Raw genomic sequence first — 20349 nt, forward strand, 5'->3', positions numbered from 1 at the left:
TCCAAATTCGACAACTGTCGCAACTGAAGACGTGGTGGCAGTGCCGTGTTCTAGAGTTGCTGAAAACTGAACGGACTGATGCACGCGTTTCTCACAAAGGCAGGCACCGCAGTGGCATAGCAGGTGACAAAAGGAACTGGCCTGGCTCTGAGCATCATCGACAACGTTACCACTTTTCCTACGTAGGCAGTTGAATCTAATATCCGGATGAAAATGCGGCTTTCTAAAGCGCAACAAATACGTCCACATCTGGGATTCAACTACCCATGGAGATAACGTACTATCTGTGGGAGGGCCAAGTCCTTTTCTCACCCGATATGGTGGCTACTAATAGCGACGTATATCAGCCCTTATTGAAAGGGCGAACGATGGAATCGGGGTACAAAACCACCAACCGCGACAGCGGCTGCTCAGATCCCTGGAACCCGTAGGAACCCCCCGTCGTGACCAAGGTTCCGGATGCGTGATGAGGCGGTGCAGCAGCACGACGCCTCGAGCCAAACATCGAGCAAAGCAACGTGGTGGCGCGGCAATGTATCCTCCCAATCAGGCGCAAGAAGTCCCAGAGACGAGAATTAGGGTTGAAAAGTAACAATCATTCGGGGTTCAAGGAACCCGCTCCCACTTGCCCTCATCCACATCCGCATCCGCATCGCGGACGCCCTCCCTCCACACAGCCGACTCCGTCGCGTCCATCTCGTAAACCCTCCGCTGCTGCTGATGCCTCCGCTCACCACCACCACCACCACCACCGCCCTCCATCTCATGTATCTGCCTGCCCTGCACCTCGTGCGCGCCCGCCCCGCTGCCCTCCATCTCATGCATCTGCTTCCCCTCAGCCTCATACAGCGCGACGTTACTCCCGCCCAACTCGCCCGGCCCACCCCTCTGATCCCCCATCAACTCCACGACCTCCCTCCCCTCGACCTCCTCCCCGCCACCACCACCACCCTCTCCCCCCTCCTCCTCTTCCCCCCGCAACCTCTCCCTCCCCTTCCCCCTCTCCGCCCGCCACGCCCTCAACCCCACCACGACCCCCACCCCCGCGAGCCCCGTCAACGCCGCGCAGCAGCCGCGCGCCGCCTTCGCTTGCGCCGCGACGCCCGGGCTGGTGCCGTCGCCCCACCCCTGGTTGGCGGCGTACGTCTCGGGCGTGAAGAAGCTTGGGAAGCTCGCGCCGTCGACGTCGCCGTCCCACGCGAGCGCGAGCGCGGCGGCGCGGTTGAAGTCGGCGAAGGCGTAGCAGGTCGCGACGAGGGTGCGGACGAGGGCGGCGGCGGCGAGGAGGGCGAGCTGGAGGGTCTGGGACGTGGGGGGGATGGGGATGCGCTGGGGGTGGTTAGTTTTTTTGGGGGAGTTTGGAAGGGTGGGGGACATGGTGAGGGGGAGGGGGAGGAAAGGTTGGATGGATTCTGTGTCTAAGCGTAGGAGGGAAGTTTGGGATATGTGTGTGTGGTGGACGTTCTCGTGTTCTTGTAGCCATCCATCCCCCTTCTTTTTCTCCTTCTCTCACGTACCTGGTTCCCCGTGATGTTCAACGTCAGGGGGCGGCCGGAGTAGATCAGATAGCTCGCGGCGGCGGCGTTCAAGATGCCGCCGGTGCCAGCCCACACGACGAGCGCGGAGCTGGCGCGGTGGATGACGAAGCCGGGGTCCTCGACTTCGATGTTTTGCGCAATGGACAGGACGTTGGCCATGAGGGCCATTGCGAGGACGCTCAGCACCAAGCAGCACGCCTGCAGCGCGAGCGGGACGATGCGCATCTTGCGACTGCGGTTCGGCATGGCCGTTGCGCCACTGCCGTCGCTGGGTGGCGCCGGAGCGGCGGCGTCGAGGATGGCGGGCATTGTTTGCTGGAACGGAGCAGAGGATAGCAGCACCAGTCTGGAGGGCGAGGCACAGGATGAAAAGGAACAACAGAAAGAAAAAAAACAGCCAGTCCCAGGTTGGGAGGATTCCACCTCCCGGCCAAAAAAACGAGATCGGTTGCTTCAGCTAAATGGTCCCCGAACGGAGCGTCCCGTAGCGCGATGGGATTCTTGAAGGAACAGCAGCCACCACGGGCTCACGGACTCTTTAAACTGTCTGCAACGAATGGACACGATGGTCGGCGATCAGCCAAGGACAACGCGGCTCCAGGTCCCTGGTCGACTTCGGTGGGGGCGGAAAGTTGGGGGGCTCGGCGGCGTCGCGACACCCCTATAAGCAAGCCGGGTAAAAGGTTGTTGGACGGGACGGGAGGGCTCGCATATTTTTGTATCGAGGTCGGGATCCCTGTAGAGAGACTGGAGAAATTGGCGATTGGTCGACCTCGCCATGACGGGACCTACCGGGCGGAGAGGAAGAGAGTGACAGGGTAGAGGCGCCGGCACTAATTATACGCGACGATGCTTGGCTTACACGCTCTTCTGTTTCTTGCTCCTGCTCCGTTCTGACATGGGCTGTGGGGTCCGCGCGGTGAGGCAAAAGGAACGCCGTGGCTTGCCGACGACTCGCGCGATAGGGCGGCCCGGCTGTTGGGTTAAGCGTTGTTGTCTTCGCGGCAGCCAAAATTGACCTCTTCTTTCCCAGCCGTCAAGTCCATGAACTGCGTTACTCCATCATAGCACCGCCCAACGTGACGTACAGGAAAAGACGATTGTGAGAGGATACCACACAGTCGATAGTCGAAGAAGTGTGCATGTTCGCGGCAGATTGCGTCGGCATGTCAAGCATGAGTGGTGTTGAGGGTTGGGGGCTTTGTCTTGGCAGGACCGCTTCCGGAGATAAAGCCCATACATCCGCAGGAATTCATGATCAAACACTTCATGTCCCTACCTCCACCACTATGGACCCGCCAACTGTACATAGAAGGGTGGAACGGTCACCATGGACGGATTCCATGGCCCCCAGAAGCTATAGTAAAAACATCTCCTGCAACCTCCACCTGCTTCAACACCATAGCCGCCGTTACGCAGTGATACACACATTACAACATTTTAGCACATCCCAAATTCCCTGGTTCTCAACCAGCCCCGCGCCCCAAAGGTGCATTTTGTTCTCGACTCCCTTTTTTCCATCTGTGATGCCTTTTTGCACTCCACCCCGCCCTACCTCCACAGCTTTCCCTTAACCCCAATCAAGGCGACAATGAACGATCGATGTTGAACAGCCTCGGTCCATCCTCCATCTTCCTGGCACCCAGACGCTGCAGCTCCACCCACTGCGTCGGGAACTTTGCCTGGATCCAACGTTCAACTTCCTCTTGTCTCGAGACGCCGTAGGCGGCGTTGAATAGCGTTCCCAACCTAAAAGACAACCCGTCAGTGATACCGTACGGTTGAGCATGCCGGCAAAGGGGGCATGTGGAAAGCAGTGGGGGAAGAAGGAGAAGCAAGAAAAGAACTCACATAAAAGCATCCGGCCTCCACCCAAACTCCTTCTCCGACCTAAGCAGCACCATCTGCGCGTCCTCGACATTCTGATTCCCCGCCAGCGCGCCCACGTACGCCGCCAGCATCTCCCTGTTGATCTCCACGTCCATCGTCCGCAGCCTCGCCCACAGCTCCTTCGCGAGCCGCTCGCCCCGGCCCGACATGCGCTCGCAGACGCGGAAGGCGATGGGGATGGAGTTGAAGCTGGGCCCCTCGCGCGAGTTGACAATGTCCTCCCAGAAGCCCCACGCGCGCGCGGGCAGGCCGCAGGCCGTGTACGCCAGCATGAGGGCGTTGCGCAGCCGCGTATTCGGGTCGATGTCGAGGTCGAGCTTCATGGCGTTGTGCACGGCGTCCAGCAGGCTCTGGCACTCGGAGTCGCGCTCGTCGGCGTCCATGTCGCTGTCCGTCGCCGACACGCGCGGCGCGGCGAAGTCGGCGATGCCCGTCAGCGCCGCCACGTACGTGCCCGCCGTCGCCCGCGTCGTCTTGTCGTCCAGCTCGCGCATGTGCGCGAAGACGTGGCACGCCATGTCAGCGCGCCCGCGGGCGAAGAACTCGCGCATCATGTCCGTGCGCGTCTTGCGCGGCAGCTCCGCGAAGATTGAGTGCGTGATGATGTACGTATCCCACGCGCGGGTGGTGGACGTGCGCTCGCGGTCCATGACGACGGCCACGAGCGTGTCGGCGATCCGGAGGCGCTCCTTTGCTGAGAAGTGGAAGGAGTGGGTTTGGAGAAGGTCGATGACGTCGTGCAGCTCGTTTTGCTGAAGGTGCAGCACGCTCAGGGCGGAGACGGTCTCGGGCTCGAAGCGGCTTTTCCGCTCGTTAAGATCGTCGACCAAAGCCATGATGGTGTTGAAGTGGTATTTCCGCGACGCGCACATGGCCTGGACGAGCTGATTGGCCGCCAGCCCATCTTCGCCTCCGGAACAGTCCTCGGCTTGAAGGAGCTTGTAAGCAGCCCGTGCGCCGTCAATGTCCCCGCCAGAGAGTCGGTATTTCACCTGGAGATAGTAGGTCTCAGCGTTCGGATGGATTCCCCATTTTAAGCCAAGAGAGATATATCTCTCAGCAAAATACGGCTCGTTCCGGGCCATGCACGACCCGACCAACTTGTTGATCGTTTCGACGTCCGGTTGTACCGATATTCCGTCAGCAAAGGTTCTCCGAACCATGACGTTGATCATGCGATCCACCTCATCGACGCCTTTACCAGACCCGGCAGACCATAGAAACAGAGCATCCCACATCGCTTTCGCCCTCCCTAGGTGATTTTTGGCGGGATCGGAGTAGAACACCTCGAGAGTCTCGAGCATCGGACGCACGAGCGACTGGCCCCACTCGCTGTCCTTGTGCTGAAGGCAGCAGTTGAACATGGCATCGTAGGAACTGTTGGATATATCCAAAATTCCACCCGGGACTTTCGTGATCTCCTCGTACACTTCCTTCGTGGCCGCCAGGTCACCGCGCCGCGCATGAATCCCGAGCAGTTCGTCCTTGACCTTCCGTGTAACCTCTGCTGGGATCTCGAGATCTTGCATCATCTGAAGCGTTTGTTGTGCTTCCGCGATGTTGCCATGAGCGTAGAGCTGCTCTAATATGGCTGCCCAGGGTACGGAAGCTCTGTATGCGCTCTTGTAGTCCATGGTATGGTTCTTATATTTTTCCACCAGCAGATCACGAGCGCGCAAGGGCTCGCCGTTGACAGATATGGTCACAATCGTCTTTGCCAAAGCTCTGAAAAGATAGGCATCGTAGGCACTGGTGCCCTCGGTTTTAGCGGGTCTTGTAATTTCCAGAAACCTAAATAGCTCTTCCGCCAGAACAAGGTGGGTCTGGCTCCTAGGAGATTTGATAGCGCCCAAAGTGTCCAGAGCGGCTTGCAGGGCTCCTCGAGTGGGAATCTCTGCTCCCTCGGCCTCGAATTGGTTGGCTTTGCGCTTTTCGTCCAGGTAGCGGAGGGTATTCAACAGATGGCCAGCTTCGACGTCGGAAAAGGTGCCGCGCGAGTCCATTTTGGCCTTGATCAATTTGCAGAAGGCCACGCAAAGGGCCCTGAGGTTTGGCGGCCGTGAATGTTCGGTTTGGGCGCGATTGAGGTCGACCAGCTGGTCCAGTCCTGGGGCCAAGTCGGCGCCTTTGACCTTGCGTTCCGACTCAACCGCGAAGCCGAAGAAGGAGCGCGTCTGAGCGAAGCCATGGCGGCGGATTGTTTGGGAGCGTGGCTGCAGGCAGGCATTGGCGCGGCGGTAGAGGCAATCGCGGTAGACAATGGGTTCGTTGGCAAGAATCCTGCGAATCACGAGCCGGGTGAGGTGGGCGGGCATGGCGGCGGGGAGCTCGGCGGCTGCGCGGGCGGGCGGGGAGGAGTGGCGCGAGGTGGTTCACGGCGAAGCTCAATGGCGCATGTCTGGAGCGATCTGCCGGAGATGCGAGAGCTGGGCTGGCAGGGCAATTGCGGCGGGAGGTGGTTAGGTTGACGGAGCGGATGACGACAGCCACGCGAAGGCCAAGGGCGAGTGCCGCAAAAACTCCAGCGCCAAGCATCACCGCTCTCCACCTCGGCCTGCCTCCGCTCCGCAACACTCCAAATGTCTTTACTGCGACTGTCCACCACCCGGCCATTGGCCGCCCTGTGTGGCGCGCCTGTCCGCGCCTTCTCCACCACCACTGTCGCCCGCGACCAGGACAGCTCCCGCGATCCAACGTCATGTACCGCATCCGCCTCTCCCCGCAACCCGCCGCGCAACCACTGACCCGCTCCTGCAGCTCTTTACAAATCTCTCATGTCGGAATCGGGTTTCGAGAGCCAGAACAAGCCCAATTACGCCCGCTTCCAGCCTCAGCCTACTCGCGAGCAAACACGCGATCGGACCAGTTCGTCGTCGTTGGGGTACGCGCAGAGGCTCCTGCAGCATTCGTCCACGGCCGAGGAAGTCGACGTCGCACGCCTCCGCGGCGATCTCGAAGGCCAGATGCATCGCCGCTGGCAGACCGGCGATGTCTACGCGCCGCACGACCTTACCGGTGTTGAAGCCAGGAAGTGGAAGCGGGCGAGGCGGGCCGTTACTACCGACGCGGTCGATTACCTGGGACTCAACCCGATTAAGGAATACAAGGTACGGGCTTCAATGGCATGTACAATGCAAAGGCGAACCTCATGGGCTGACTGGTCTAAACAGAACTTCGCTATCATGTCGGAGTACATGACCGAGCTTGGCCGCATCAAACACTCCAAGGCTAGCGGTCTCCGGCCTAAGAACCACCGCAAGATGGCCAAGGCGATACGGAGAGCGATTGGCATCGGCATCATGCCCAGTGTTCACATCCACCCTGAGTTGATCAAGCCGTCACATGGCGCTCAGAACTCCTATTAGAAATGCGAAGTGGTGGAGCTGGGACCATTGCAGAGAGTACTGGTCGACTCCTTGGGCTGTGGTCGAAAGCTCCGGCCTTGGGGAATGTACAGGCCGTGGACTCATGCCAGTGGTTTTTCTTTCTGAAGGTCTGTACGATACGGCCTGGTTTGCAGCATAGGTCAAGGCTGTCGAGAGATATGTAAATTATGGGCACCGCATTTCGTAAGCACGTTCTAAATCTTTTGTGACCACAACAAAGAAGTACAATTCAGTGACTGGAATGTGAACCAAGAGGACTCTCAAGCTTGCAGTGCCGTTGTCGTCAGAGCGAGGGATAAAAGAAATTGGGCCTTTGAGCTCACCCAAGATGACACACATTTTCTGCATAGGCAGTTGAATACAAGATCGGGACGCAAATGTACGTCTTAAATGCGAACATTTAATGATATAGTCCCCTAGCGAAGCTGAGGCAATTCACGCCACCCCTCGAGCTGGTAAGCGGAGGGCCGAAGCGGCAGAGACGTGGCTGGCGTGATTTCGCGTTTACGCGTCGACGCGTGCGGGTAGCTCCTACCGTACTTAGGCAGCGAGGATACGCTAGCTACGCAGCTTCGCTACTCCATCACCTTTTCCTCCTCCTCGCCGCTGTCGAACCAGACCCGCGCGTCATGCGGACCTACCGCGCCGCGCGCGAGCACCCGCCGCCGCACCCGATCAACACCGTCACGTCACGTCACCGGCGTCGCTTCTGCCTCCAGCGATCACTTCCACGAGAAGCAACAAGCAGCAGCCAGCAACTCCAACACCAACGCGGGTAGGGGTGAACTCTGGTGTATTCGACTTCCGAATCCATCTACAGCACATATTAAGTCGACACTTCACATTGAGCGGCAAGAAAGTGAGCTCAAGCGCCTGGAAGCCGAGCACCATGAGACAGGATCACAGCAGACAGGTCACCCCGACACCACGCAAAGTGAGCCTGAGCCGCAACAGCCCGAAACCCCGCAACCGTGTCGGACTGGTGATGGAGGCTTGCCCACACCCATCAGCAACCAGAAGTCCGAGAAGCGGCAGTTGTCAGGCTCACCTCCTGCAAACACACAAGGCTCCGTAGCGAAGCGACAGCGGAAAGACAGCTCTTCAGCAGAACATCCCGAGAGGGGATTCCGGGCCACGTTCAGCAAATGGACTTTTGGGAGGTTTGCTGAGGATATCTACCGGAGCTTGCGTTCTAAGAAGGTCACTCAGCAGAGCCAGATGCTCCCAACCTTCTTTGCAATCCTCCCAGAAGCCGCGCATTCAAAGCAGTCCCCGTTGCCAGGCTTCTTAGAAGCCATCCGCACCGCAAAACACCACAGTGAGCGCAATCCATCTACGGGAAAACCTCGCGGTGGGTGACAAAAGAAACTGCACCCCCGCTTTTACCCTACACAAACACTGCATTATTATCAAGTTGGTGTAGGCAGTTGAATACAAGATCCGGACGTAAATGTACGTTTTAAATGCACATATTTACGTCCAGATCTTGTATTCAACTACCCACCCAGTGAGAGATTTTCCATGAGGCAGATTCGGGTAGGCAATTTCTTTTGTCACCGACGTGACCTCCCACGGAATTCCGAGGATCCGGGCCAAATTAAGCAAGTGGAAGTTTGATGGGCTTGCGAAAGATGTCTACCGGAGCTTGCGTTCGAAGAAGGCGACCCAGCAGAGTCAGATGCCCCCAGTGTTCTTTGCAACCCTCCCGGAAGCCGCGCATCCAAGCATTCACCATTGCCGGGCTTCTTAGAAGCCATCCGCATTGCCAAATACCACAGCGAGTGCAGTGTGTCCAAGGAAAAGGCTCCCAAGGAATTCCTGGGAAAACTATTGAACAGCGGCTTTGCTCCGAGAGCCATGGACGAAATTGAATGCAAGCTGGGTAAGCTTGAATTCGACGATGGCACCATTCGCGCCATTGCCAAGGAAAAGCATCTCGCTCAGTCAACGGAACTACTACTCAACTACAAGGAGTCGTTAATCTAGGACATATTGATGCAAATATGCGAAGAGGGGGATGACCCGAACGACAAGCAATTCTCCATAGCCGAGGCTCTGGAGAACTACATCATGACCTCCAAAGGAACCCAAACTCCGCCAACGCAGCAGCAGATCACGTATGAGAAGTTTTTTCTCAAGAGGCTTTCTGATCTACGCCGCCGGCCAGAGTTTCGCTGGGTCATCCTATATCGCGGAGATCTACTCAACGCAACACTGCGAAAACTTCCTACAAAGGCCTTTGGAGAAAAGGCACTGTTCGAGTGGGCAGTTTGGTTCACAAAAGCCTACGATCAGGTTTCGGCTCAAGCCCGAACAGAGTCTCGGGGGTGGCTGGCGGGAAAGGAATTCGAGTGGACGTCTAAATGGAGGCTCCCCTCCAACGCCGTGTGTTGGCACGTCAAACATGCCGAAATCCACGAACACTACATCGATGAGCCGGACATGTCCAGCTTGGCCGGGCAAGGTTACAACGGAGACCAAAATCTCAATTTTGCATGGGCAGTCATCACCGTCGAAGAGGACGACGGGGATAAAACCCCACTCATCGTAGCCGACGCACCTGCTGGCGCATTCCTCGGCGTCTATTCTGGCGAGGTCTCCACTGACTTCACCTTCAATGAGGACAACGATAACAACGACGAACTCCACATCGTTGAAGGCCCATTTGGTTTGCAATTGCGCGCTCTATACTGCCGACTCACTAGCTAAGGACTCTACATCATCGAAGGACCACTCGATTTGCGATTGGGCCCCCTCATAGCGCGTGAAAAAAAGCAACACCCGCGGCGTATCTTCCTTACACACTGACCGGTAGGCCAGGCAGGCCTCCCTTTATGAGGCTACTCCCTCCTTTTTTCACATTACTCTGTGAGTGGCTGTGGGGATCCGGGCGTGGAAGGTGCTGACTCCGCGGTGCCGGGCAGTGTTGGTGAGCGCCGTCCCTCCAAGCTGAAGCACAGGGAGAGACACCAGCTGTGGTGCTTCAAAATATGCGTTCACTGCATCATAGAGGTGTTGACGCGGCCGTTTAGTTGTGGTGGTGGTCTGGAAGGGCTAGCCAACGGCGGGTTGTTTGCTTCATGTAGATCGATTAGGACTAGCGTAGTTTGCTACCTGGTGGTGCTATAAAGCACCAGCAGCCTTCACTAATCGATCATCCTGCTTCACCATCAACTACGTTATCATATATGGGCAGTGGAATACAAGATCCGGACGTAAATGTACATTTAAATTACGTACATTTACGTCCGGATCTTGTATTCCACTGCCCATCTCGTGTAAAGCTTGTATGAGGCAGCTGCGGGTGGGCAGTTTCTTTTGTCACCTACTGTGCCCTGCTAAAGCTCGCGTTTACGCTGCTCAAACCCCTCACGCTCACGTTGATTCGGCTAAAGCTCACGCTGCTCGCGCTCATTCCTCTCAATTTCACGCTGCTCGCATTCACTCGGCTCAAGCCCACGTTTACGGTCGCGCCCACGCTTTGCGCCCACGCTTTGCGCCCACGCTTTGCGCCCACGCTTTGCGCCCACGCTTTGCGCCCACGCTTTGCGCCCACGCTTTGCGCCCACGCTTTGCGCCCACGCTTTGCGCCCACGCTTTGCGCCCACGCTTTTCGCCGTTCGCTCTCCGGATTCCCCACCTCTTGCGGCTGATCTCCCTTTGTCGAGCCTCCTCGGCTTTGCGGAGCTGTTCGGCTTCCTTTGCACGACGAGCGTCCCAACCCTTTCCACCCGCCTCGGACTTCTTTTCCGCTTCAGCTTTTTGCCGCGCATCGAACCGGGCCATCTCATCGGCGTATACGTACCGCTTGCGCGCTCTCTCTTCTTCTGCCTCGGCCAGATGGGTTCACTTCAGCCTCATATTCGGCCTGCTCTTATTTGTACTTTTCTCTCGGTAGTTTAGCTTATAAAGCTTCTTCTCAATGCCATCCGTGGCTTTTTTCTCCCTCTCCGTCCGATTTCCCCCTCTGCTGCCACCCGTCTCGGTTCCGTTGTCGCCCGCCGGCGTCCTCCTCCGGTCCATGTAGATCTGAAGTTTTTGCGACCTCCTACATGGGCAGGTGAAGGCAATGTTCGGACGGAAATTCGACTTTCCTGGGCGCTCTTATATGGTCAGTTGAAGTCAATGTACGGACGTAGATGTGAGGTTTAAGACCGTACATATGCATCCAGATATAGGATTCAACTGCCCTTCCTCGTGTGTATCATCAAGCTCATCGCCTTCGGCTGAGGAGAGTGGCGGCGCTTCCAGCTGTTTGGGTGGTAGGGCGGCCTCAATCTCGTGGAGTGGAGCTCCACTGCTGATCATGTCCTTGAGCGACAATAGATACGGAACGCCTTTGTCGGGCTTCTCCCGAATCCACTTCTCGAGCGAGGTTGTCTGTGTCCAGTCCTTGTCGTTGATGCCCTACGTGCTTCAGTTATTTTCAAGCCTTTCAGGAAGTAGCCAGAGAACATTTACCCAGCTGTGAAGCTTTTTGTTTACAGCTTCAACTATCTCATCTCTTGCCATCTCACCGGCGTCTGCGAGCAAGTCGTCGAGCCCATCGCCTTCGGTTGACGCGAGTGCCGGCGCTCCCTCCTCGTCCTCATCCTCGTCCGCGTCCTCGTCTTCGCCCTCGTCTTGGTATCAAACAATGTCAGCGGATGTATCGTCCATGAGACGTTCTCTGCTCACCGGAGGCCATGCTCTCACTCTCACGCTCACTCTCAGTGTCTTGGCCTGTCCCGCCGTGCTCGGTGTCAGGGTTGCTGCAAATTTCTTCGTCGTTCGACGCCTCATCTTCCGAGGGCTCGTTGTAGCCGACCCCGTTCGCCGTTGCCTGATGAATCAGCACCCGTGAGAAAGAGAGCGGGAGGTCCTTCTGCACTTACTCTTCGAGGGCGGTTTGCCGCCATGGTGCTCCCAGGCTGAGCAGCTTCGACCCGGGGAAGTAAGATGGAATCACGATGCGTGTGGAGAGGCAGGGGGCGCAGCAACAGTATGTGGTGACAATGGAGAGGATGAGTTCAGAGTGGAGAGGCGAAGCTTGAGTCAAGAGCAAGGGCGCTTGCAGAATGGCGAATAGAGAAGGGGCGAGGGTGGCGAATAGAGAAGGCGCCCCTCGCGCCTTCCCGTCTTGCCATGTTCATCTTTCTATTTCTTGAAGACTTACCTCTGCAGGCACGTTGTCTAGGATCATTTCGTACTGGGGACAGTAGCCGATCAGAAGACATACCCAACGGGACATCTTCGTGTCGACTGCGGCGACGATCTCCTCTCTTGTCAACCTTCCTTCCTCACGTAGGAGCAGCTGTAGATCGTCGTCCTCTCCGAATCCAGGTTCACGTTTGATTTTTGTCTCCCCCTCTTGTGGCTCCGCGTCGGCAACACGGGCATCCAAGTGTTCCGCTTCATCGTACTCTGAGTCGGTGCCGGCATCCGAGCAATGGCTTCTTGTATCGTCTGCACCGTCAGACATAGTCTCGAACTGAAACTCGGGCCGGAACGCTCTGGGTACGCTGAGGCCTTAGGATCTCGAGGACAGCAAGGACCGTGGGTTCGGCGTCAGTGGATCTCAGCAATTGGGAGTGTATTGTGGAGCCTTCTCGGAATGCGCGCAGCTGTGCGGCGGTTGTGGCGATGGCTCGCACTTGGTCCTTCTCCGCTTTGGTTAGGGTGCAGAAGATTGGGCTCCGCCAGAAGTTGTCAGTTCGGGGCCTTCCAGCGTGACGGCGTAGCGGTGATGTCGCGGGTCCGTGGTGAGGTGGTGGTGTGTCGATCGTATCGCTGAGCCGAAAAGGCAGGAAAACCCCCTGGTCAATCGCACCTGCCAACAGCGGGCGGTGCCGGCGAATGGCCAGCACACAAGTCCGAACGTGTAGATGCGAACGGGACGGGACGGGTAGAGCATATAAACCGAAATTTCAAAAGAAAGAAGTACGTAGGTAGTCGAATCTAAGATCCGGACGCATTTTTCTGTATTCAAGGCTTACATCTGTGTCCGGACATTGTATTCCACTACCTACGTAAAGTAGAATTTGATATCGCTATGAGATACGTGAGACTCAGCTTTTAATATCCGGTCGTACGGGAAAACTTCTTCATTATACTACAAGACCTATGTTGTCCCCAATATCCAGAATCCTCGTGGTACCCATCTGCTCGTAATCGCCTGCATATCCGCAGGATTCCGCGCCTCACGCTGTTGTGCCTAGGCCCGGACGCTCTGTCCACGCGCACAAGATCCGCCCCGCCCCGCCGTTGAACACGAAGGAGCGACTCCACAATCTCCCGACGCATCCGCACTTCAGCCCTACGGGAGCCGGCCGCGCCGATCCGGGGTAAACGGGCAACGACGAACAGTTTTCAAAAAACGGAAAGTTTCACGAGACTGCGCGAGCCTATGGATGTCACATCACACTTCATTTCGAGCTTGACACACGCCGCCGGAGAAACGCAGAATCTCTTGCAGTAGCATCGTCGCATCGTGAGCCCTGGCCAGGTTCCGAGGGCGGGAAGGGCAGTGAAGTTTCCGTATGCAACGCCAACGCTCGTGTCATCCCAGCAACATCAAATTTCGCGTTCCCTCCCCCCAATGCATACCAAAGTAGCTCCTGAAGCCGTTAACGGCGAAGGCAAGATTCTTCCTTCCCGCCAAGTGATAAGCACCTTTTTTTATTGAAGATAAAAATAAAGTTGCAATGCAACATCGCGCTGCTCGCAACAGGTACCGAGTCGATCTCTGGGAGGGCAGGGGAGCTGTGTTCAGGAAACTTGGAGCGGGACCCTAGCACGATTGCAAACACGTCTTCCCGCCAATGTTTTCGTTCTCCGCCCCCGGAATTTGTTTGGTTCCTGTTTGGGTAAGTGAACAGACGCCGGCCGATTCCGAACAACACCAACACCGATCCGGCAATCTCGCAGAGCAATCATGGAGGGAACGTGCCGTTCCCGCGGATTGCCCGTCTGTTGCTCCGTGTGACGCATGTCCGGAAGCTTCCCGCGGTGGCGGATGCCAACGGCACTCTGCAGCCCTACCGCGAGATAATGGTGGGGAGGGGGCGGCACGTGGAGGGGAAAACGGCGGAGTACACACGTACCCTCGTCGCTCCCTCACCTTTCCGTTCCGTTTCTTGTAGATCGGGATTGCGTCACCGTGAAGCGAAGCTAAAGAGTTCCGGGAGATCATCTCAAACGGTCCCTTGGGAACGCTTAAGTTAAATTTTATCTCTGACCCTCCCCCCTTCTCATTATCTGGTCGAGATCTGAGACAAAGATCCCTGGTGGGAAAAGCAAAGGATGGCTGGAGGCCCGAACCACGGTAACCACCGATAGGCCCAACGGCACTGCGAAAGTGGAGCAGGTGCCTACTGCTACCCACTGCATGGAATGCTACCTAAGGCGGCACGTCCTGCGCATTGACAGAGCCATCACCGCGCTACGTTTCCGGAAGCCTTGTGACGAGGCAAACCCAAGCGTGACATCATCACCGCGGGGCGTGTTCTTGACAAATTTGACACTACGAGAAGAGATTGAAGCCTTCCCACATGGGTAGTTGAGGGAAATGACAGGCCGCAGATGCGCAATATCTAACCATACAAAAGCATTCGGGCATAAACTTCAACGACCCACGTAAGCAGGGTATATTCCTTGGAAGGTAAGGCTGAGATGGATGCAATCGATCATCCGGCAATCTCAAGCGTGCAGGGAGATTTCTTACAGCAACGGCGCGGCGAAGTTTAGACGACACCAAACCCGGTTGAAGTCTTGGATAGGTGGCCTTTCTCCCACAGGACGGGTACCGGAGATATTGCCCTGGCTGTTTTCATCGTGCCTGACCCAAGACCCTGCATCATCCCTCGCCCATGGCTATGAAACGTTCGGCACATGCGTAGCGTGCCACGTCACAAGGCACGCGACTGACCGGAACAACCCATTTGACACTTCTCACATGACAGGTGACACTTCTCTTGTAGTCGTCGTTGTCTGGATCAGGGGGGACCTCAAAGCAAAAGCCTTAGGAAGGCCATCCCTCAGTTAGTCCACGTCATGTATGTACACACAGTTCGTCACCGCCGTGATTCTAGACTTTGATGTCGTACGCATAGCATTGATCTAGCGTCTACAGAGCAGACTGTTGGTGTGCCCTGATATCATCTATCCTCCGTCTCCCTCCCTCCGCGAAGCGTATCTTTTTTTCTCCAGTTAAAAGTTCTAAAGCTGCATGTGCATGCAAAAAGGAAGAAATTCGTGCACACCGCAGAGAGAATCCGAAATGCATCACAACCCGAGAACCTCTAGTCATTCGCTGAATGCCCGCCCAAAGCCCAAAGGTTTCTTTGTTCTTAACCCACGTCCATAATTCGCCATCAATCGTATCTATCCATCTTACACTGCGTCTTCAGATCCAGCGGTCACACCGGGGTATCTAATTTAGCGACCGCCGCTCATGACATTCCAGTACTGAGGACCGGCCTCCAGACGCCTCTCGGTGTTCTGGCGGCCGTTGACGAAGTCGGGGTAGTTGAGAGTGAGCTCGACAGCGCCGGTGGCGATGTTGTCGGCAGCCTCGACACCCAACATGAAGGAGTCTGTAAGCGTATTAGTTAACGAGCTACTTTCAAGGGTAATCAGGAAACTTCCGATCTTGGTTCCCAACTTCGTATTTCCACGAGCCGAAGCGTCCGCGACTCCAGATGTCTTGGGCTTGCAGACGGGGCAAGATTTGCTTCAAAGCACCGTCCCGCTCGAGACTGGGAGTAGGGTAGCCGTGATCGAACTTGCGGTGGTAAGTCGAGACAATCTCGTCAGTAGGCTTGAGCATCTCGGTGTTGACAAGACCCTGGATGCAGTCCTTGAGGAGGTTGGCCTCATCGACCGGCTTCATGCCGGATTGGGAAACCTCCAACATGATGGACCAGTAAGGACCCTCCTTAGCCTCAGAGCTGCCCTTCTCACCGCTGGCGGTGTAGAGAGTGGGGAGCTTCTTGGAAGCGTCGGGCTGGTTGTAGGGGGAGTAGTTGGAGAAGATGGTGGCACGGTAGAAGGGGCAGTTGTCCTCGGGGAAGTACAGCCAGCACTTGTCACCGATGCGCTCAGGGCGCTCGCCACGGATACCAACACCAATGACGTGGGTGCTGGAGTAGTAGAGCTGCTGGGTGAGGCCATAGAGCTCCTTGTCGCCCATGACCTGAGCCAGGTGGTCAACGGCCATGGTGTTGACGAGCTGCTTGTACTTGACGACGGTGCCGTCCTTGAGAGTGACCTTCTTAGCAGAAGCCTCGACCTTGGTGACGGTCGAGTCCTCGCCAAAGCGGGTCTTCTCCTTGGGGAGGGTGTTGGCAACAGCGATCCAAATACCGCCAGTGCCGTCACGGGCAGGGAACTTGAAGGTGGCGTTGGGGCCCCAGTTACCGGCAGTCTTCTGGAGAATGACGTTCTTGGTAACGTTCTTGAGATCGGGGGCAGCGACACGCTCGCCGAGCCACTGGCATTGCATCTGTTGACCGTGTTAGATCGATGACCGTCGCCTCAGATCTGTCCCAAGCGGGATCTGCGTAGCACTGACCTTGGTGGTGGGCACGGCCCAGACCTTGTAGTTGTACGGCCTCATGAAGAGGTCGGCAATGCCGGTACCCATCATGCGGACAATCCACTCGTCGAAGTCCTTGGGCTTGGTGCCGGAAACACGAGCCTCAAGAGCAGCGTCGATCATGCCGTCCATGCACTTCACCTGCTCCTCCTTGGGCAGCATGGAAATGTTGTTCTGGAACGGGTACGGGACCCAGAGACCCTGGCAGCGGACGTAGGAGATACGCTGGTGGGTGTACCAGTCGGACTCCTTGGGGAGCGCCTCGTCGATGCAGTCATCGAAGTACTTGTAGTGGGAGAAGATAACGTGGCCACCGACATCGTACAACTGTGAGGGGCGCGTCAGCACTGCGGCGGTCCCCATTGCGCGTCTGCGGAGCGGGACTGGTACTCACGAAGCCCTCAGGAGTGGTGTCGGTCGAGGCGAGACCACCAGGAATGGGGTTAGAGTCGATGATCATCCACGAGGGGCCATTCTGCAGCGACGGTTAGCTGGATTCCGCGCGGCGGGGCAGAGGCTCGCGGCGGGGGAATGCTCACGATCTGGTTGAGACGCTTCGCAGCACCGAGACCCGTGGGGCCAGCGCCAATGACGAGAACGTCGACGTTGCTGCGAGCGGTCAGCTTCAATGGCAGGAGGGGGAGCGGCGAGGACGACGGACATCTCTTCCTTGCTCATGGTGAATCCGGTAGCGCTCTGGAGAATTTCCTGAAAACTCGGGACACGCTTGAGAGTGTTGCGGGCCAAGTTCAGCATGCGAAAGGCTGCGGAGGCGGGCTTATAACGAGTGAGGTGGCAGAGAAGGCGGTGGAGGGGAGGGCTGTCTGGGGAGAAATAATGGCCTGTATGGAGGCAATTTGATATGGCTAGCGCGCACGGGCGCTCCTGGCGTAACTGCAGCACCCGCGGCCCTGCGTCTCAATTCGTGCGTTTCAGGTCCAGAGCACCCTCGCCCCGCCGCCAGAAAAGGGGGATCGACGGGCCTGTTGATTGCAAAGTGTCAACTCGCCCAGCGCCGCCCGCCGCGGCTGCGCGCCCAGCCTTCCACCTGCCAGGGCCCCCGACACCACACCGGCGGTCGTGCTTCCGGCCATGCACCGCCTGGGCAGTGCGGGCGGCGCGGGAGGATGTGCGGCGCGATGTGCGCTCGCGATGACCGCTTCTCGCACGCCCCAGGCCGGCCGGCGCGCGCGCCTCGGCGGCCAGCCACAGCTTGTCGCGGTCCGCCTGAGCAGCAGCGGCGGCCCACCTGCCCGTATTCTCCTGCCCGCTGCTGGGCCACCGATGAAGTAATCGCCAGGGCCGCTGCTATTTCAGGAGGGCGGGTGGGTGCGCCGCCGCCACGAGAGTGCGCGTCAGCTCCTCTATCTGGCGGGCGGCGCTGCGGCGCTCGACGCTCGACGCGGCCGTCGAGCTTCCTGCATTCCTGCGCGAAGAGGCCAGGTTGCACGGCGGCCGTCTGAAGCTGACGCTCGCCCCATGCCCGCCGTGCCCGCCGCGGGCGCCCGTGAGCGCTGCGCTGCCCGCGATTCGCCGCCGCGCCGCACGCAAGGCAAGGCCGCCGCCGCACCCCATAAAATTGGCCCTTTGCTGCCCCTGTCGCTGCATCCGGCCGGGCAGTGCGCTAGCTGATCGCTGTTATCTGTCCCGCGGCCGTTTGATGAGGACCAGCCAGCGCGAAACGCATGCCTGTGCTTACGCGCAATCTGAATCGACGCTCGTCACCGCCCGGCCAATCGCCGCCGCCCCAGGCCCGGATAATTCGCAGTGCTCCCATCTCATAACCCGCCAACGCCTTTTCTCTCCTGAAGATTCCCGCTCCCTTTCCACCAACAACACCAAAACCCCTCTCTCACATTCGTTCGACCTTTGTGTAGCATTCCCGCCCTCCCTTGCCGCCGCCCGAGCCCACCGCTGCGCGCGATATACTAGACTGAGGGCCGCCAGCTTCTTGCGCCGCCCCAAGTTGCTCCTGCCGCCTCGTCGCCTTCCCACTACCCGCGCACTACTGCATCACATTCGCCGCACAAATGGCCGACGAGAAGACGAGATCCTCCGGGGACGGCGTTCGCGACAACGCGTCGCTGCCCACCGTCAACCCCGATGCCGTCCAGCCTGAGCCCCCGAAGGCTGCTTTCCACCCGGCCGTCTACATTGCGTAAGTCTGGGAGCGCGCGACCGCTGGCAACCGGCAGCTGCTGACATGCTCCAGCGTCTGGATCTCGCTGAGCTCCAGCGTCATCGTCTTCAACAAGTGGATTCTGGACACCGCGGGCTTCCGTAAGTTCACCCCGCCAGCTGAACCATTTTCGAGCTGGAATGCTGACTTGAGACTCCAGGCTTCCGTACGTAACCCGCAATCCTGCTCGCGCGCTGCGGTTATTCTGACTACAATACAGCCATCTTCCTGACCACATGGCACTTGACCTTCGCGACCCTGATGACGCAGGGCCTTGCCCGCTTCACCAATGTCCTGGACTCGAGGAAGAAGGTCCCGATGAACGGCCGCGTCTACCTCCGTGCCATCGTTCCCATTGGCATCTTCTTCAGCTTGTCCTTGATCTGCGGTAACCAGGCATACCTGTACCTCTCTGTTGCCTTCATTCAGATGCTCAAGGTGGGTCTCGGAGCTCCACTCTGGACAACTCGAATTCTGACCGCCAAAACTAGGCCACTACCCCGGTCGCCGTGCTGCTCGCTACTTGGTCCCTGGGCGTTGCTCCGCCGAACATGAAGACCCTCGGCAACGTCTCGTTCATCGTCATTGGTGTTGTCATTGCCTCTTTCGGTGAAATCAAGTTCAACATGGTCGGTTTCCTGTACCAAGCCGGTGGTATCGTTTTCGAGGCCGTGCGCCTCGTCATGGTCCAGCGCCTGCTCAGCTCTGCGGAGTTCAAGATGGACCCGCTCGTTTCGCTCTACTACTACGCTCCTGCTTGCGCCATCATGAACGGTGTCGTTTGCATGTTCTGGGAGCTTCCCCGCCTGACCATGGCGGACATCTACAGTGTTGGCACGTTCACTCTGCTCTGCAACGCGCTGATCGCTTTCATGCTCAACGTCTCCGTTGTCTTCCTTGTAAGTTGCCGATCTATCGCATTTGCCCGAAAAAAATGGCGCTAACAGACCCACAGATCGGCAAGACCTCTTCCCTTGTTCTCACCCTCTCCGGTGTGCTGAAGGACATCCTGCTCGTTTTCGCGTCCATGATCATCTTCCAGGACCCCGTTTCCGGTCTCCAGGCCTTTGGATACAGCATTGCCCTCAGCGGTCTTGTCTACTACAAGCTTGGTGCCGATAAGCTCAAGGAGTACGTCGGCCAGGGTGGCCGTGCGTGGGCCGAGTACGGCTCCCGCCACCCGGCTCTGCGCAAGCTTATCGTCTTCGGTCTCCTCATCTTCATCGTTTTCGTCCTGCTCGGCGGTCTTGCTCCTCGCTTCGCTCCCGAATACAACCAGTACGCTAAGGACAAGGTTACGGGGCTTTTGGGCGAGGGCGCTGGTACCGTCCCAGCGGTCCCGAACGGCGCTGCTTAAGTGAGACTGTCGATTTGGCTGTGTCACCCACATCGCTTTGCGTGTGGCACATGATCAAGCGTACCCAGACACGACCGAGCAACCCGAAAACTCAAGTCTTCTTTTTCCGAAAACGAGTTCAACGCCCGTGTCTTAACGAAAACTTTAGAAACAATCTTTTTTTAATAGGCCTTGGAAATACCGTCGGTATTGGCCCAGAAGTTCCTTTCTCTCATCGGGTTTCTAGGGATAACAGTTGGGACCGGTCACACAGGACCAGTGTTATAGACGGGGTTAAGGGCGCAAATTCACATCAAGTCTGCTCACACCAAAATTCGGCTTTGCACGCCCCTTGCTTGGACTTCGTCAACTTGCGTGCTGGGGTTGGTGCGGAGCTCTTTCTCTGGGAGATGGCTCGGCAGCTTCCACCAGCACAGAGTTTCTTT

At 57.6% G+C, this 20349-nt stretch overlaps 6 protein-coding genes across 6 annotated transcripts; 2 read left to right on the forward strand and 4 right to left on the reverse strand.

The window, feature by feature from the left end:
• Positions 1-606: 606 nt before the first annotated feature.
• On the reverse strand, positions 607-1697 carry SLS55_006904 (uncharacterized protein; the record flags this gene model as incomplete). The annotated part of the gene is made up of 2 exons (XM_066778333.1): positions 607-1302; positions 1689-1697. 2 exons carry the CDS (start codon positions 1695-1697, stop codon positions 607-609), a joined length of 705 nt encoding a protein of 234 aa, XP_066630770.1.
• A 1421-nt stretch (positions 1698-3118) lies between these two features.
• SLS55_006905 (uncharacterized protein) lies at positions 3119-5743 on the reverse strand (the record flags this gene model as incomplete). Its single annotated transcript, XM_066778334.1, has 2 exons — positions 3119-3287; positions 3390-5743. 2 exons carry the CDS (start codon positions 5741-5743, stop codon positions 3119-3121), a joined length of 2523 nt encoding a protein of 840 aa, XP_066630771.1.
• Positions 5744-6202: 459 nt separating this feature from the next.
• Positions 6203-6793, forward strand: SLS55_006906 (mitochondrial 37S ribosomal protein bS18m; the record flags this gene model as incomplete). The annotated part of the gene is made up of 2 exons (XM_066778335.1): positions 6203-6535; positions 6599-6793. The coding sequence occupies 2 exons, from the start codon at positions 6203-6205 to the stop codon at positions 6791-6793; spliced, it is 528 nt and encodes a 175-aa protein (XP_066630772.1).
• A 4437-nt stretch (positions 6794-11230) lies between these two features.
• SLS55_006907 (uncharacterized protein) lies at positions 11231-12275 on the reverse strand (the record flags this gene model as incomplete). The annotated part of the gene is made up of 3 exons (XM_066778336.1): positions 11231-11436; positions 11492-11636; positions 11970-12275. 3 exons carry the CDS (start codon positions 12273-12275, stop codon positions 11231-11233), a joined length of 657 nt encoding a protein of 218 aa, XP_066630773.1.
• A 2954-nt stretch (positions 12276-15229) lies between these two features.
• SLS55_006908 (uncharacterized protein) lies at positions 15230-17144 on the reverse strand (the record flags this gene model as incomplete). Its single annotated transcript, XM_066778337.1, has 6 exons — positions 15230-15387; positions 15488-16295; positions 16365-16715; positions 16783-16863; positions 16928-16997; positions 17050-17144. The coding sequence occupies 6 exons, from the start codon at positions 17142-17144 to the stop codon at positions 15230-15232; spliced, it is 1563 nt and encodes a 520-aa protein (XP_066630774.1).
• A 1274-nt stretch (positions 17145-18418) lies between these two features.
• On the forward strand, positions 18419-19924 carry SLS55_006909 (uncharacterized protein; the record flags this gene model as incomplete). The annotated part of the gene is made up of 6 exons (XM_066778338.1): positions 18419-18546; positions 18601-18668; positions 18728-18733; positions 18788-19005; positions 19059-19466; positions 19523-19924. The coding sequence occupies 6 exons, from the start codon at positions 18419-18421 to the stop codon at positions 19922-19924; spliced, it is 1230 nt and encodes a 409-aa protein (XP_066630775.1).
• Positions 19925-20349: the final 425 nt, after the last annotated feature.

Source organism: Diplodia seriata (genome assembly GCF_021436955.1).
Source record: "Diplodia seriata strain FDS-637 chromosome Unknown scaffold_7, whole genome shotgun sequence".
In the NCBI taxonomy this organism is placed as follows: domain Eukaryota; kingdom Fungi; phylum Ascomycota; class Dothideomycetes; order Botryosphaeriales; family Botryosphaeriaceae; genus Diplodia; species Diplodia seriata.